The sequence below is a fragment of the Nomascus leucogenys genome, chromosome 5 (assembly GCF_006542625.1).
Source record: "Nomascus leucogenys isolate Asia chromosome 5, Asia_NLE_v1, whole genome shotgun sequence".
Taxonomy (NCBI): Eukaryota; Metazoa; Chordata; class Mammalia; order Primates; family Hylobatidae; genus Nomascus; species Nomascus leucogenys.
The window spans coordinates 52,613,922-52,629,580 of record NC_044385.1 but is presented as its reverse complement, the minus strand read 5'-3'; the positions used below and the strand labels follow the sequence as shown (position 1 = coordinate 52,629,580).

The 15,659-nt window shown below is 49.6% G+C and overlaps 1 protein-coding gene across 1 annotated transcript in view; it reads right to left on the bottom strand.

Annotated features, from left to right (window-relative positions):
* PLXNA2 (plexin A2) overlaps nt 1–15,659 on the bottom strand; it is a 221,715-nt gene that overhangs the window by 195,542 nt on the left and 10,514 nt on the right. The window contains exon 2 of the mRNA XM_030813073.1: nt 28–1,295. Coding sequence (XP_030668933.1) covers nt 28–1,260 — 1,233 coding nt within the window. The 5' untranslated portion in view covers nt 1,261–1,295. The remainder of the gene's footprint in view (nt 1–27; nt 1,296–15,659) is intronic.

Here is a 15,659-nt window from a genome sequence, read left to right as displayed (position 1 = left end):
AGCAGAGTGAGGTGTGTGCCTCCTTACCGCCTTGGTGCACTGGACATCCTTCCCCAGCAGCCAGTTGAGCTCCAGGTTGCCCTCACCCTGGTAGCAGGACTGCAGGCGCTCCTTGATCTGCAAGTTGATGGCCCGGATAGGGAAGGCACACAGGGCAGAGTCATCGGGCGGGTGGTGATACTGCTTCTGCCCTTTGGAGAAGATGGCGAAGAGTACATCATCCTGGCTGGTGATATTGAAGGCCTGGGCCAGTGAGTCCCCAGGCTTGGCCAGGTAAGCAGCCTGCAGGAGGCGGTATTCCACCCCGGCCCGGGTGCAGCCGAAGGGCAGGGACACATATGAATGGAACTTGGGATCATCCTTGCAGAGCCGCACGATGCGTGAGGTGTAGAAGAGGTCTCCAGCGGAGTTGATGGCCACACCCTCGGGGGTCTCGGGCTGGACAGTGAGAAAGTAGACAAAGCCCCCACTAGCAAAGCCGTAGATGTAGAAGATGTCAAAGTGGGAGACCAGAGCCAGGGTGTCCGAAGGGATCTTGATGAGAGAGGAGACAAAATCGCTGTGTAGCTCATAGTCAAGCATGGCTGAGGACTCAGGGTCTCGGGGCAGCTTCCGGCTGGACAGGGTCGGGAAGTAATCCTGCTTCCCATCCACAGCCGTGCCGATGAAGAGCTTGCCGTCCTCACCCTCGGAGCGCACAATCACCCCATACATGGTGCCCGTCTTGTTGACGCTGGACAGGTAGTGCTCCTTCTTGTGGGACGGCTCCACCAGGATGAAGAGGTCATCCAGCCGCAGCAGCTTGCAGACCCCCTGGTAGAGGCTCCCACAGGCCAGCAGGCGGTTCTCAGAGTAGTCAATGATGAGCAGCTTGTTGACATTGTTGGTGAGGGTGAGCACTTCGCTGCAGGGCTGCACGATGAGGGGCGGGTAACAAGACTTGTTGTCCTCTTCTGGCCCTGTCTTATGAGCTACCTGGATGGTCAGGTTGCCCGTCAGCTTGTAGACCCGGTTGATGGCCCCCACATAGACGGCCCCCGTCCCTCGGTGGACGGTCAAGTGGTTAAAGGTCCAGTCACGATTCTCAGAGTGGAAGGTGCTGAACTGAGGCATACCGGCTGCTGGGGGGGCCAGCAGCACCCAGACCACTGAGAGCAGGACCACAGAGCGGCTGTCCACCTCCGGCGGCCGGGGCCAGGGCCGCCTCTGTTCCATGCTGAGAGGGGCGGCGGTGAGGAGACGGCTCCTGTGTGTGCTCATCTGCTCCACCTTCCCCGGTTGGCCCTCACATGATTCTGCAAAACACAAGGCAGAGTGGTCAGACCAAAAATAAGTTCCGGGAGGAGCAAAGAGGCTGGCCTGACCCAGGGTCCCCATCCTGGTTTAGCTCTGTGAATCTCTTCCTTCTGAATTTTGGTTTTTCTATTTTTAACATACTTTCTCCCTCTTAGGAATGTTCAGGGAATCCTGTTATCTATTTCGGTCTCTAGCCTTTACACTGTAAAATACTTGCTTTTTTAAAAATTTTATTTTACAAAGCATCTCTATTTCTGGCCTCTTAAGCCATCGTTTTCATCTCTCAGAGAGGTTAAAAGGCTGTTGAAGTTCACCCAGCCAGTCAATCCGGTGTCAGGACTAAACCCAGTCTTCCCCACCCAACCGGCATGTCTTATCCTAGTCCCGTGGAAATCGCTTCTGTTTTTTGAAAGCTTGTTAGGCAGCCCCCGCTCCCCCCAGGCTCTCCAGGTCAACTGCTCCCAGAGTCTGATATTGCACACAAAATTCCTTCCTATTTTAGACTTCCATCACCTCACTCCGCTGCATCTCTACTTTCTCATGCTCTGTTATCCACAGAGAGGCGAGGAGCTGGTCACTCTGGGTGAGAGTGCCCCTCTCTGCCCTCAGCCCTTTCTTCTCCAGCAAGAAGAACCCCTGATCACTAGCTGTTAGAACAGCTGTTAGAACTTGTTAGGAAAGGGAAAAATGTTGTAGCCAACAAGACTGGGATTCCCACATGTGCCATTCCAGAGCCTGAAAAGCCCTCGGGAGATAGGCAGGTCTCCTGAGATCCCCCCATCCTTCTCAAGGTGGACACCCAGCCGCTGCCAGGCAGCCAGGTCCTCAGGAAATTGCTTTAACCTCTGCCTCTCTGCAGGCAGAGCACATGGGGAGCCAGGACACACAGAGAACCAGTCTCCTTGCTAGGGGTTACTGGCTGGCTGAGTCCAGCTTCAGCCACCTGGGGCAGGGGTACCAGGTTTGGGAGAATGTGGGGAGCAGCAAAGGGTGGTGAGGTGAGGTTCAGTCTCATTTCAGGCACTGCTGGGGCCTCCTGACTGTTTCAGCATCTATGAAATCACCCGTGGGCCTCAGTGGGCCATGCTTGAAGCCCAGTCTGTAGCCCTGACTCCTTTACTCTTCCCCCTGCCTCCTGACTCCCAGGCTTTAAGGCTCCTCTGCTTCCAGAGCCTTGGTGCTTACTCTCTCCTGTTCCAAGGAGGCTGCCCAGAGGGGCAAGGTGGGGCTCCTGAGGACAGCCCGTAGCCAGGGGCAGGCTGGGCCAGGGGCAGGAAGTCAGAGAGCAGAGCCTGGATGTCAGAGAGCAGAGCCTGGATGTCAGAAAGCAGGACCTGGAGGTCAGAGAGCAGGGCCTGTTCCATCACTATCATGGTACTGCCTGGACTTATGGAGAGGAACAGTGGGAAGTGACTGTGGCACCAGGAGGAGAAGGCAGCGAGCTGTCCCGCAGAGAAAGCTTTTCTCAGCGGGACAGATCATCCAGCAACCTTCTCAGGCAAGTCCAGACAGAACTCTGGGCACATATGGTGGTAGGGATAGAAACACCCGAAGGATGGAGAGTTTGCTCCAAGGCAGCTTAGGAGAGGCCTTTGTCCCTCAACTCCCCATTCCGGCTGGATTGGGTTATAATTAGAACAGACACCACTTAGAGAATCCCCTAGAGTTTCTTTAGGAATGACCCTTCCTCTTGTTCAGTTCTGCATCCTCAGCCTGGCAGCCACCATGGTGCCACAGTAGGTCCCACCTAACTCCCTCCTCCAACCCGACTCCCCCAGGGTGTTCGGGGTGACTCATGAGGCCCTGGGCTTCCTTGGAAAGAGGAAGGCAACACCGGCATGAGACCCAGGCTGACCTCAGCTACTCTGACACAGCCCTTCCGGCCCCAGGCGCACACCGGCAAAGCCTCCCAACAGACAGAGCTTTCAGTTTGGAAACCAGAGGTTATTTTTAGCTATGTCCTGAGGCCGGTAGCAGGACGTGAATTCCTGAAGAGGAGCTGTGGAAAGGAAATAACAGGATCCTTAAATTCTCCAGCTGGACGGGGAATTGCAAGAGGCCATTCTCCGCCCCTGTCTCTGGGAAGAAAATCTCCTTGGATTCCAGGTGGAGAGTGGTTCCCTCTTGAGGAGCCGCGAGGGGAGGAAGGGGGTCCTGGCAGCAGAGATAACATGGAAGGACATGGTATGCAGTTAAGATCAGCCACCTCACCTCCCTGCTTGGCATCCTCCCAAGACACAGTTTGAGTAGTGAGTGGCTTTTGTTGTTGTTAGACAGAATTTGGGAACAAATTTGGGATTTAGGGCAAGTCTCATGTCCTTTTCTGGTAGAATGGGAATAACTACAGCATGTACCTTTCAAGTTGTCATGACAGTAAATGAGACAATATAGAGACCAACCTCTTAGCATGGTTGCAGGCACACAGTGAGCACTTATGTTAGTTTTTGTTATTATTATTATTATTATGATTGAGACAGTGTCTTGCTCTGTCGCCCAGGCTGGAGTACAGTGGCATGATCTCAGCTCACTGAGACCTCCGCCTCCCTGGTTCAAGCGATTCCCCTGCCTCAGCCTCCAGAGTAGATGGGACTACAGGCACGCGCCACCACACCTGGCTAATTTTTTTTTTTTTTTTTGTATTTTTAGTAGAGACGGGGTTTCACCATGTTGGCCACACTGCTCTCAATCTCCTGACCTCGTGATCCACCCGCCTTGGCTTCCCGAAGTGCTGGGATTACAGGTGTGAGTCACTGCACCTGGCCTGTTATTATCTTTGAAGACTCCACAGGAGATGGCACTTCAGAAATCCTGCCACAGCTCTTGACTTCTCTTTTTGCTTATATTCTTCCTTTCCCACCCACAATGAGATGAACATTGTGGGTATGCCTTTGATCCCTAGGCCTCCCCGACCCAGTGACAGAGCTCAGTCTGGGAAGCATGTGGCAAGGGGAAAAAAATAGATCCAAGGTGATCTTCTCTGTCATACTACTGCACAAGTCCCAATATAGCCTCTCCGCAGACTGCAGGAAGGCTGGTGGAAACACAGGATCCTGAGAGTTAGACTGAGAATGAGAAAACTGTCCTGATGTCTAGAAGGCATGAGGTCACAGGGCAGGAAGAAAGGTGGGAGACTCAGGAACCCTGGGTTCCCATTCTGCCTGTGTGACTCATGAATTATAGTGTCACTCACTTTAGACCAGTCTAGCATTTCCATGAGCCTATTTCTTGATCTTAAAACAAAAGGTATTTGAATTAGTCAACCTATAAGATTTCCTTTTTCAGATAAAATGCTACCTGGAAGCTTAGTTCCTTCAGTTCCTGGAGTCTGTGATTCCAGTAGCAGCTGAGGTTTTTTGCTCCAACCTGGAGAGGCTGATTAGGCCAGGAGCTTTTTTTTTTTTTTTTTTTTTTTTTTTTCAGGCCAGTAGTTCTAAACAGACCACTCCAGCTGGGCTGTTTTCCTCTCACCCTCATGCAGCATTTGCTTTGGGACAGGCCACTCCTGGTAACCAGCCAAGTGAATTCATCTCACAGGACTCAGGGACCGCCCACCTGGGAGCAGCTGTCATTGGACACTGGAGTCAAGAGGAGGCACAGTCTCCTGCAGTGAGGGGAGGTTTGCACCCCACCTTGGGAGTGTGGCCTTCATAAAGACAGCTGACTTCAAGGGCACGTTGAGAGCTTTCATCTTTCTATGCCAAATTGATGTGACTAAGTGGCTGTTCCAAGCAGAGCCCAGTGGGCAAAGATCAGGCCTCCTATCCACATTCTGAGTAAGGAGGGACGGAGCCCACCTTTGTGCCTCTGGTGAGAGGCAGTGTGATATAACAGTTAAATGCATGAGCTCTGAACTTAGGTGCCTGGACGCAAATGGAGCCTATAGCTGTGTACACTTGGTCAAGGTACTTAGCCATTCTATGATGTTATCTAACTATCTATATAAAATAGGTTTAGTACTAGTAGCTACGTCATAGGATTATTACAGTGAAATCAGCTAATACATATAAAGCACTTAGAACAGTTCATGGCCATCTTAAGTGTTTAAGATACATTAGCCTTTGTTATTAGCAATTTGTTTGTCATTATTTCTAGCTTCACACCTCCATCCATCCCATCATCTGTCTTAGAATGAATTTCCCATCCTCAGTTTGGTAGACACTGGTAAACAAACATGCATATGACTTTGCATACCTAGTACGACTTCCTCCTATCCCCAATTTTCTGCTAGTGTCAACCTCAGGGGTTTTCTCTTAATAATGATGCTTTCGTCTTTCTGTCACATCCCTCTCTGTCTAGTGCATGAAGTCACTTGTTACATGCATTCTTAAGAGCCAAAACTTGTCTAGTCTCTGTTCTACCAGTTTCCCTCTCTCCTACTCCAAGTCTCAAAGCAGGTATGCTGCTCTGGGACTCTTGCCTAAACAACAGACTCTCCCAGGACATGTAACTTGGAGCATTCCTGATGCCAAGGAGAGGCCATGCTTGCCTCTTTGGGAAGCAAGTGCCACTGAATATTTTATGTGGAGGGCCTGATGACACCATCTCCCCGATCAGGATTCAGGAGGTAGGTGTTAGTGACAGCTAGTGAAGGCATCTGATACCTTCCTGATCAGCTGCTGTGGGCGTCAGTGGCAAAGCAGGGAAGAAATGACAATCAGGCGTTTCCAGTTCAGCTCAGTAGAGGATTCTCTCCTCCCTGCTACCCTCTCCTATTGCCCTTTTCAGGAGATCTGGGTGCACATGCCTCTACGTTTCCAATTGGCTTCCCCTTATAGCAAAAGGAGCTGGTGGAAAGAGAATTTAGATTTGAAATACGATTTTGCCAAATTGAGTCAATGTTCCTGTTAGTAGCTCTCATAACCGTGGGCCCATCTGTAGCTCCACTATCACCACCAACTCCATTCCTAACAACCCTGTCATCAACATCATCATCACCTCCAGCACCATCCTGGAGCTGATAGTTTTCATAACAATAACAGCAAAGGGTGCCTACTTTTTCTACTGCACCTACTAGGGGGCTCACACACCCTGAGGAGCCAGATGGTGGTAGGGAAAAGATGAGCATGAAAATGAGGGCTGTGAAATCAGGGAAGTTAGCAGCTGTTCTTGGAAGTCACTTAGCCTCCTTCCTTTCCCATGACGGAAAGGAGTCCGTCTTCTCCTTCAGCTCTTCCTTCTAATGAGTAGTGCCTTTAAAGCAGGAACTTTGCATGAATGCTGAGGGAGATTATAAGATTATTCCAACCCACTATTTTTTTTTTAATATGAAAGACACCACAGCCCACAGAAAGGAAACAAATTGACCAGGGCAACTCAAAATGAGTCAGAAACAGGCTGCAGTCAGAACCCAGACCTCGTGACAAAAAGGCAGGCACTTCCTCCATTGTAGGTGGAAGGGTCCTGGGAAGGGTCCTGTGTTTTGCCTTCATGCTGTCCTGTTTTGGGGAAAGTAGATGCTTTGATGGTAGCCCCAAGATACGCAGAAGTGAGTGTGGCATTGGGCCTGGACAGCGAGGTTGTCCAGGTGCTCAGGGCAGATTCAAAGAGGGGCGGATTAAGGGGCAGAATGAATGAAAGACACATGTCCGAATGGCTCCTTTCCCCCTTGGGGAGAATGATTGCCTCTGTCCTCCTCTAGGCCCAGGCAGGCCCAGGCAAATGTCATACTCAGGACCGTCACCTATGCTGTAACTTGGGGGCTATGGTGTCCTCTGCCACAACCCCACGGACAGGTCAGATTTAGTCTGCGCACAGAAAGCTCCTTCTTCCCAAAGAGTTAGAGCTACAGCAGAAGGGACTAAAGTTAGATATTAAGGGGGACATTTGGTCTGGAGAGGATCTCCAGAGCATCCTGCCAAGGAGATTCTGAAATTTTCTGATACTGAATTTTCCTGGAAACTGTCTAGGAATCAGTTTACCTAGAGGCAGGGGATCGGTCCCAATGATCTCAGAAGGCTCCTTTTGGTTTAAGATTTCTGTGAGAATAAAATTGTCTAAATGTGAGAGTCTGAGGCCCTGTCTTGTCCCTGTGGGTGGAATGCTACTGAAGGACCTGTCTTCATATCCCTCGTGCAGCTGTACATGCAAGCATTCTGAGCGTCGCTCTGTCTAACACCGACCTCAGAGGTAGTCCAGGCACGTTGGGTAGCACAAGGTGAGCAAGAGGGCGAATGCGAAAGCCCCGGGTAATGCCGGTGGCTGAAAGGCCTCAATTAGAGTGAAAGGAGTTATCTGGTATTTAAATAATTATTAGAGTGAAGGAATAATCATGGGTTTGAGCTGATTTTTTCCCCACTGTCACCCTGATAGTGTCTATAATATTATTATTCAAATGCCCATGATTCTCATTGAGAACCAAGAGAGAGGAGAGAGTGGGGGCGAGGGGTGGGGAGCAGGGAGAGGGTCGGGAGAGAAACTCATTTCATCTCCATGTGACAGGGCCGCAGGAGGTACGATTAGTCTTTTTCTTATTTCAGCTGTCACTCATGCAGACACCGAAGATTGTTATTAGCGTATTTTATGCACGCGGTTTAAAGGGAAAAGGGGGAGAGGGGTGAGGAGAGAAAGAATTTCCTATGGAAAATAACGGGACCAAAGGAACAATTTAGATGTCACTTCTGTACCAGCTGCGTTTGCTTCATTAATCGAATGTCATTTTTTCCCTAGACTCTGTGCGGTTATGTGAAGCGAAGTGGCTATACCTTGCCCCACAGTGAAGAAGGAAGGTGAGAGGAGAGAGGGGAGGAAAACAGGTCTCTGCCTGCATGCATCCTTGGCAGCCTTCTCTTAGAAGGTGACACAGATGACACTGTGGCCCCTCCAGGAGGTGTCAAGACAAATTTGGGTGACAATTTCTACCCAGTCACCCTCTCTTACTATGAGAAGGTGGATCTCCTGCTTATCTTCATATATGCGATTCCTTTCACAGGTGGGATAAACTACATCCACATTCCAATAACCAAGGAGTAACAGATGGAAATTTGGAGAGGCTCTCACAATCCCCATCAGTAATAAGGAAAGAACCCATACTCCAGGCGGTGAGGCAGCAGGGGCTGTGAGAGGGGAGCTGTGTGCGGCTCTCAGCTTTGGACAGGGCCCTTGGATCTTACATATGTGCGTGACAGTGAGGGACCCTCCATCTCTGCAATGGTGGACAGAGGCAGGGTAATGGGACACAAGTGCAGGGGCTGGGTACTAGCAAGAAAGCGAGGGATTGAGTTAAAGGCTGAATGGTGTCCTCTGAAAATTCCTGTGTTGAAGCCTAACCCTGAGTACCTCAGAATGTGTTCTTATTTGAGACGGTGTCTTTTGTTACTGTTGTTTTGGTTTGGTTTTTTTGAGACGGGGTCTCTCTCTGTCTCCCAGGCTGGAGTGCAGTGGTGCGATCTCAGCTCCTTGCAGCCTCCACCTCCTGGACTCAAACCATCCTCTCAAATCAGCCTTAGGAACCACAGGGATCTGTGGGGCCACAGGCACATGCCTATGCCTGGCTAATTTTTCATTTTTTTTTTTGTAGAGATGAGGTTTCACGATGCTGGCCAGGCTGGTCTTGAACTCCTGGGCTCAAGTGATCCTCTAGCCTTGGCCTCCCAAAGTGCTGGGATTACAGACGTGAGCCATGGTGCCTGTCCCTGAGACAGGGTCTCTACAGAGGTAATCAGGTTAAGATGAGGTCACTAGGGTAGGCTCTAATTCAGTATGTCCTGGTGTCCTTATAAAAAGGGGGAAATGTGGAGCCTGAAACAGACACCCACAGAGGCCAGGTGATGTAAAGAGACATCCACATCCTCATCTGACCATCTACAAGCTCAGAAGAGAGGTCTGGAACAGCAACTTCCCTCACAGCCATCAGAAGGAATCAACTCTGCCCACATCCTCAGCTTGGACTTCCCAGTTTCTGAACTTGGAGAAAATAAATTTCTGTTGTTAAAGCCACCTGGTCTGTGATACTTTGTTATAGCAACCCTGGCAAACTAATATAGCAGGGAGGAGAAAGGCACTCAAACTCAACAGTCAGGAGCTGCTGACTCCTGCTACCTTCACCCAGCCCAGAAAACAGTAGCCCAGAGAACTCACTTGCTCTGCTCCTGATAGCTTCGGGATGAGAATTAGGATGTGCTGATTTCTGCTTTTCCTGCAGAGTGGACCCTACCCTTTTTTTGCTTCTCCTGCCCAGAAGAATGAATCTGCCACTTGCCGGACCCCAAGGAGAGATCTCCCCTACTCCCACCCCAGCTCCTCCTCCAGGCACAGGCCCTGTCCTGGGACCAGCGCTTTTAATGTCAGGGAGAGATTTCTGTTGTTTTTTTTCCCCAGGTCTCCCAGTAGGCTCTGATCAAGCCCTGGAAACCACACCACCTCTCCCAGGGCCTTAGCAAAACATGCAGTGTTTGTCCTCTCCACTCACAGGCTATAAAAGGTTGGAGTTGTATCCCTGAATTATGAAGGGTTCCAAGATGTGCACTCATCTGAGGGGCTGGCGGGGGCTCTGTTGCTTTCTGGGGCACTGGCTGAGCTGGCTTTGCAAAGTCAAAACAAGATTCATTACCCTGGGGCCGGGAGCAGGGAGATACACCGCCTGACCCTGCAGACCTGCCCCATATGTCATGGGCCTGTCAGAAATCTCCCAGAATTCCCTTTATTATCTAAAGGTCGCCACCCGGGCAGAGCTGAGAGAGCCGCATGGTATAAACTAAACTACAAGAGCAATCAATTTCAAGCAGCTGCCTTCCCTGCCACCCCATCCCCTGATCCCCCTTCCTTAGGCTCTGCCCTCTTCAACCCCCTTTGGGGGAGGGTCAGGAAGGAGCCCTGCTTTGCCATGGCCACCTCCCCGCTGGGTCAGAAAGAATTTCTCCAAATTAGCAGGGCTCTGATGCTATGAGAAGCAGGCCGTGGGAGCACTCCAGCCTTCTGTGCTAAGGGAGTCCGGGAAAGGTCATCCCACCTCTTCCCTGATTCTAACAGGACCCTATTTAAACCATCTTATCAATTGAGTTGCTGTTCTGGTAGACATTCTGGGATTAAAGGACAAAAAAAGGAATTCTCAGGCTCCTTCCAAAGGCAGGAAAAGGAAATAAAAGTAGGCATATGGCTTTGCTAAGCCAAGTCAAGATTCATGTTAGGAGACCTCATACTCTAATGACCACGAGTAGCAAATTACTAGCAACTCTCATTTATTTTCTGGAAAAAAAACAATGAAGAGTAGCTACTATTATTATTATTTATTAACCACCTGCTACATGGCACGCTATGCTACATGCCCTGTATATGCTATCCATAGCTGTGTGATTAGCTTGTAAGGTGAGCATGACTATCCCCATTTCACAGATGAAGGAATGGAATCTCAGGAAGCCTAACATGACGAGTATCAGCTAAGAAGCCAAGATTCCCAAGGCCCATGCTTTCCCTACTATTCTACACTGCCTAGATTTTTAAGACTTACTTTTCAGCCAAACCTTCTTATCACTGGTCTGGGAGAACTCACCAGAATGTTTAGTAAGACTTGGCAAGTACTTTATGTTGAAGGTCAAAACTTGAGGCTCCACAGTTCCATTTATGTCTACCCTGAGCTGATCCTTTATTTTGGTAACCAGGCAGTGCTGGGGTAGGGCACACAGGAGTCGTGGTTATCAAGCAGCAGGTGGAACCCAGGGGTGTTTTGTGGCAGGAGCCTTGCTAGCTTGGCAGCCGCCTTTCAGAGCAATTCCAAATGATATTTTCAAAGAGCCTGGAAATGTCTCTCATCCAATCTTCACTGTACAAGGAAGAGCCAGGGACTCTTTAAGGTTGAGATGGGGCAGGAGAGCAAGCTTAAAAAGTACTCAACTAAAAGGTTAAATAAATTACAGTTACTCCATATAATGGCATATTATGCTGCCATTAAACATAATGTTTTCAAAAATAATGACACTGTTCTAATTTATACTACTGGGAGGAAAAAGGAGGAACAATGAGGGAGTAAGAAAAAACCAGAACAAAGCAGTAGGCATTCATCTCAACTCTTGGTCCATGAACCGACCCTAAAATCCCATTTACTCTCCTTTAAAGCTGTCCACATCTTTTTCTTCTTGAAGAAAAATGTTAATGGCTCCCAGGAGACCCAGGCGAGAGAACTTCCTGCTTTCTTTTGCAGACCTTCCTTTCTACCTCCAGTGGCCTCACGTGGCTGGCCACTGAAGTGCCCTAGGGACGAGGATCACTCCCAATCCCTGATGCTTCATCTCTGTCTCAGGGAGAGTGGCCATTAGTGCCAGATGATGCGCACTTTTTAGCACTGCTCATTTCCAGAAGCTAGGGTTCCCAAAAGTTCAAAGGGCGGGGCTCTTCACCAGGAATCCCCGTGCTGCCTCCCTGAAAATAATGCTTGTAAGACAGCACTAAAAACCAGCAGTTTTTAATTGACTTTGGAGGAGAGAAAGGAGATTGGAGGTGGAGAGGCTAGAATCACACACTGATTCTAGCACACACTACATTGCAGCATTGAGCTGTCTTTTTTATGTGACTATTTCCTATCTCCCCACTGAATTAGAGGCTCTTTGAAGGCAGGAACAATATCTCGTGCTTCTTGGTATCCGTGCAGGGCTAGCATGATAACTTTCACTCGGTATTGTGCTCAGCCTGAATTGTCAAGAGCAGTGAGCGGGGGCCCAGGTGTGCTCATTTGCTTTTCCTCAGTGAACACTGTCCCTGCTAGTCGGCCTCAAGAAATGATTTGAACTAATACACCTGGCTCAGGGATCTGTCATGACTGATCTTCAGGAGGTAGTGAAGAAGGAGGTGAATGATTTAGGAAGGATCCTGGCTGTTATTTGCCTTGAACCCACTGGGTGAGGCTAGATGGGTGAGGTGGGAAGAAAGATGGAGAAGAATGGGAAGATACATTCTTCTTTGAAGAATGTATAATCCAGACTTTCACAGGAAAGTCTTTGCAAGAGAGCTCCAGAGCCACTAACCATATAATATCATGGATCACATAAAAAGCATATAATAATAAAAAACAACAAATTCACAATATAAAGTGATCAACAGAGTGGGGTGAGGGAAGTCCCCTTGGAAGGTTCCAGAACAGGGTCTTCAACAAGGAGGTCAAACTCACAGTGCTGGATGGCGCAGAGAAAAGACCTTGGCCTTTGGAGACGGACCTGGGCTCAAGTCTCATTCTATCACTTACGAGTTCGGTGACCTTGAACATGTTATTTAACTTTTTGGAGCCTCACTTTCCTTAGCTGTAAAATGACACCTCACAGGGTTGTGGTGAGAATCGATGAGATAATGGATGTGAAATTGTCTTGTAAACTCTAGAGCTCTAAGTAAACATCAGTTATTCTTGTTTCTGTTTTTGGAGAAACACTGTACAAGGACATCATCTCCTTGGCTGCCTTGTATGATGGTGACAAACTCTGAGGGTTCTGTTTTAGCTTGAGAGAGCAGTGATCATTGTGCAGCAGAACGTGGTGACCCAGCACCCACCTCCCGAGACCCAGTCCTCTCAGGAGAAACAAACAGGATGCTGCTAGTCCACCTTCTCCCCATGCTGACCTGAGGTCTTGAGTTGTCATTCCCACCAGTTCTATCAGTGGTCCCATGATTTCAGGCCACCCTCCTCTCATGGCCCTTGGGTGATTTAGGACCACTTGTGTTGCTCTTGCTGGTTTGTCCAGGCACCTGTGGCAGCACAGAAGGGCGTAGAGGAGGAAAGAGGAAAACCGGTCCCGAGGAGGAGGAGAAGATGCTGAGAAACCAGCTCCTTAGGCTGGGGCCCTGCATTCTCTGGGCCCTTCCCATACAGGTCCTCCTCAGTACACAGGCTGAAGGTCCTCTTCCTTCCTTGTCTTTCCCTGCCTCTCTTTCTCTCTAGTGCTTTTCTGAACCAACAGCCAGCCTTCCAATAAAAAAGCTCTAACTCCCTTTCAGGAGGAAGCTTCTTAGGCAGGCTATGTCCCCACCCTGTATCTTCCCACCTGCAGTTTCTATTATTTTTCTCTCTTTGTCTGAGACTCCCAGCTCTTGCAGTAGAGATCCTTAGCTGTCAGACAGCCTTTCCTAAGTAACAGGCACGCTCACACTTACACACACCAAGCAAGGGGAGTGCCATGGAGCTGGATTAAAGGGGCATGTGGAAACTGAGCGGTGGCTGGAACTCTGGGCAGAGGTCTGACCACTTAAAGGTCTTTTCTGTGCCAAGATGTACAGACACTCGGCCTGAAGGACCCTTAAGCACCTGGAGTGGCATCAGCCCCTTGGTGAAGGAGCACAGGAAGTAGACATTTGAGACCCTCAAGGTGCTATCAGCCCAGCCCCGGACCTCTCGGATCCCTCAGCCCACTGTGAGGGAGAGTGAAGGGCGCAGTTTTCAGAGAGGCTGAGACAGGGAGAAGAATGTGCTGACGGGGAGCAGGGTGGGAATGGCAGGCCGGGGAGGGAGGACCTAGGGCAGGGGATGAAAAGAGCTCCCTGAGTGAGAATCTGGCCCTGGATGATGAATGGGGTGTGAGAGAGAAGCCGGGAAAAGGGTAAACAGCCAGGAGGGACCCAGGAGGGAAGCGGGAGGGAGGAGTGAGGAGAAAGAATGTGGAGGTCAAGGAGCAAAGAAAATGATCCTGGAGTGATTGACTCAAGATCCAACATGCTCCACACCGGATGAAGGCACATGTGCACACAGATGTGCCTGGCCACCCGCCCTCCCCTCCACGCCCCTGCGAAGGTGTGAGCACGTCTGTCTGCTCTCTTCCCAGATGCATTTCATGCCCTTTGGAAAAATCTTTCTTCTGATGTTTGGTTCTGAGTGTGCAAGGGACCCCACTGTAATATGAACAAGTATTTGTGCAGTGATTTTATAGTTTCCTAAAAATTTCACATGCGTCATCCCGCTAATGTACCCCTTACTCAAGCCGGTGAGGTTGGGAGCAGCATACACGCCACCAGTTTACAGGTGAGAGGACTTAGGTATATTTGACGTTGAATATTTTGGCAAAGGCACCAGATGTGAAAGTGGGACTTGGACTTGGGGGGTCCTGGAGTCAAACATGTCACTTGGCTTCTCTGCTGCCTGACGTTGCAGATGCCACCAACTGATATATCTTGGAAGAGATCACTTACTCAAGAGAATACTCTCTGCCTGCACATAAGCAATACTCTGACCATAGTTGGGGATATCCTGTTACTACTCTTTGCGAATGGACGTGGGGTCTAAGGAGCTGTGACTCAGAGTTGAATTCTTGGGGACCCCCCTGTGAATGTTTAGAGGAAAAGTCCTGGGGCTGGGAGCTGCTGGCCATCCACTGAATGCCATTTGGCTCTTGCCCAGTTCTGGCGGGTGGGAAGGAGGGATGGGGAGGGGCTGAGGTCTGGACATGGCCCCAGGGGCTTGCACAGGTGGTGGCAGATGGAAAGGATCCAAAAGCACAAATCTGTAAGGAGAGACCACTGTGCCAGTCTCCCTCTCCCCAGCTGGCACTTTATTGTGGGAAAGAATGCAGCTGCCAGCAACCCCTCTGAAGACCAAGCACCTCTGCAGTTCCTGCAGCCAGCCCAAGAGTGCATGCAGAAGGCTCGTATCTGCCTTGACTCCTCTCCTTACCCATCTCCTCCCAGCTTTCAGCCCTGGCCCTGCTGCTCTTCAATTCTCGACAGTGGCAGATCACTGATTAATTCAGGCCTGTTTAATAACCCTTCTATTTCGATGAAACAAGCTGTCTTGTTTTCTTTATTTTTAACACTGACTTTCGTTTCTTTGCTAAGCATCTTACTGTCATTTAAATTTCTCTGTCTCCAACCAAGCTGATAATAGACTGGAGTGAGCAGCTGCTTCCATCCTGTTTATGACAATGATTAGAAGTTAGAGCTGTGCAAGCAGAGAATTGACCAAATCTCAGTTCAGAGGGGTCTGCTCCTGCTTGCAGAGGGAGTGCTAATTTTAACATGATTAGGAGAATTCTGGCTCCAGAGGAGACCAGGGCTAATCCCAGCCTAGCCTTTCTTGCACCCTGCTCACAGGAGGCTGCCATGGGCCCGAAGGTGTGAGAACCAACTTTACTTACTTTGGAATTCAATCGTATGGACCTGACACTCCACTTCATAACAGAGCCTTTTCCTCCACTGAATTTGGATTTACTTAGCAGCAAAGAGGGAAACTCAAGCTTAGAAGATTTAGGGTGGGTGGAGACCTCAGCTATCAGCTACAATATCTTTCTGCTCTATGCAGGAATCTCTTCTTGAGACCTGGCCATATTCTAGCCTCTGCTTGAATTCCCTAAATGTTGTAGAGCCCATTCCCTCCCTAAGTAGCCCTTTCCAGGCTGGGATAGCTCTGGCTAATCTCTCTCCTTCTGTCTTTTTGCAATATTTATTTGTGACTTGTA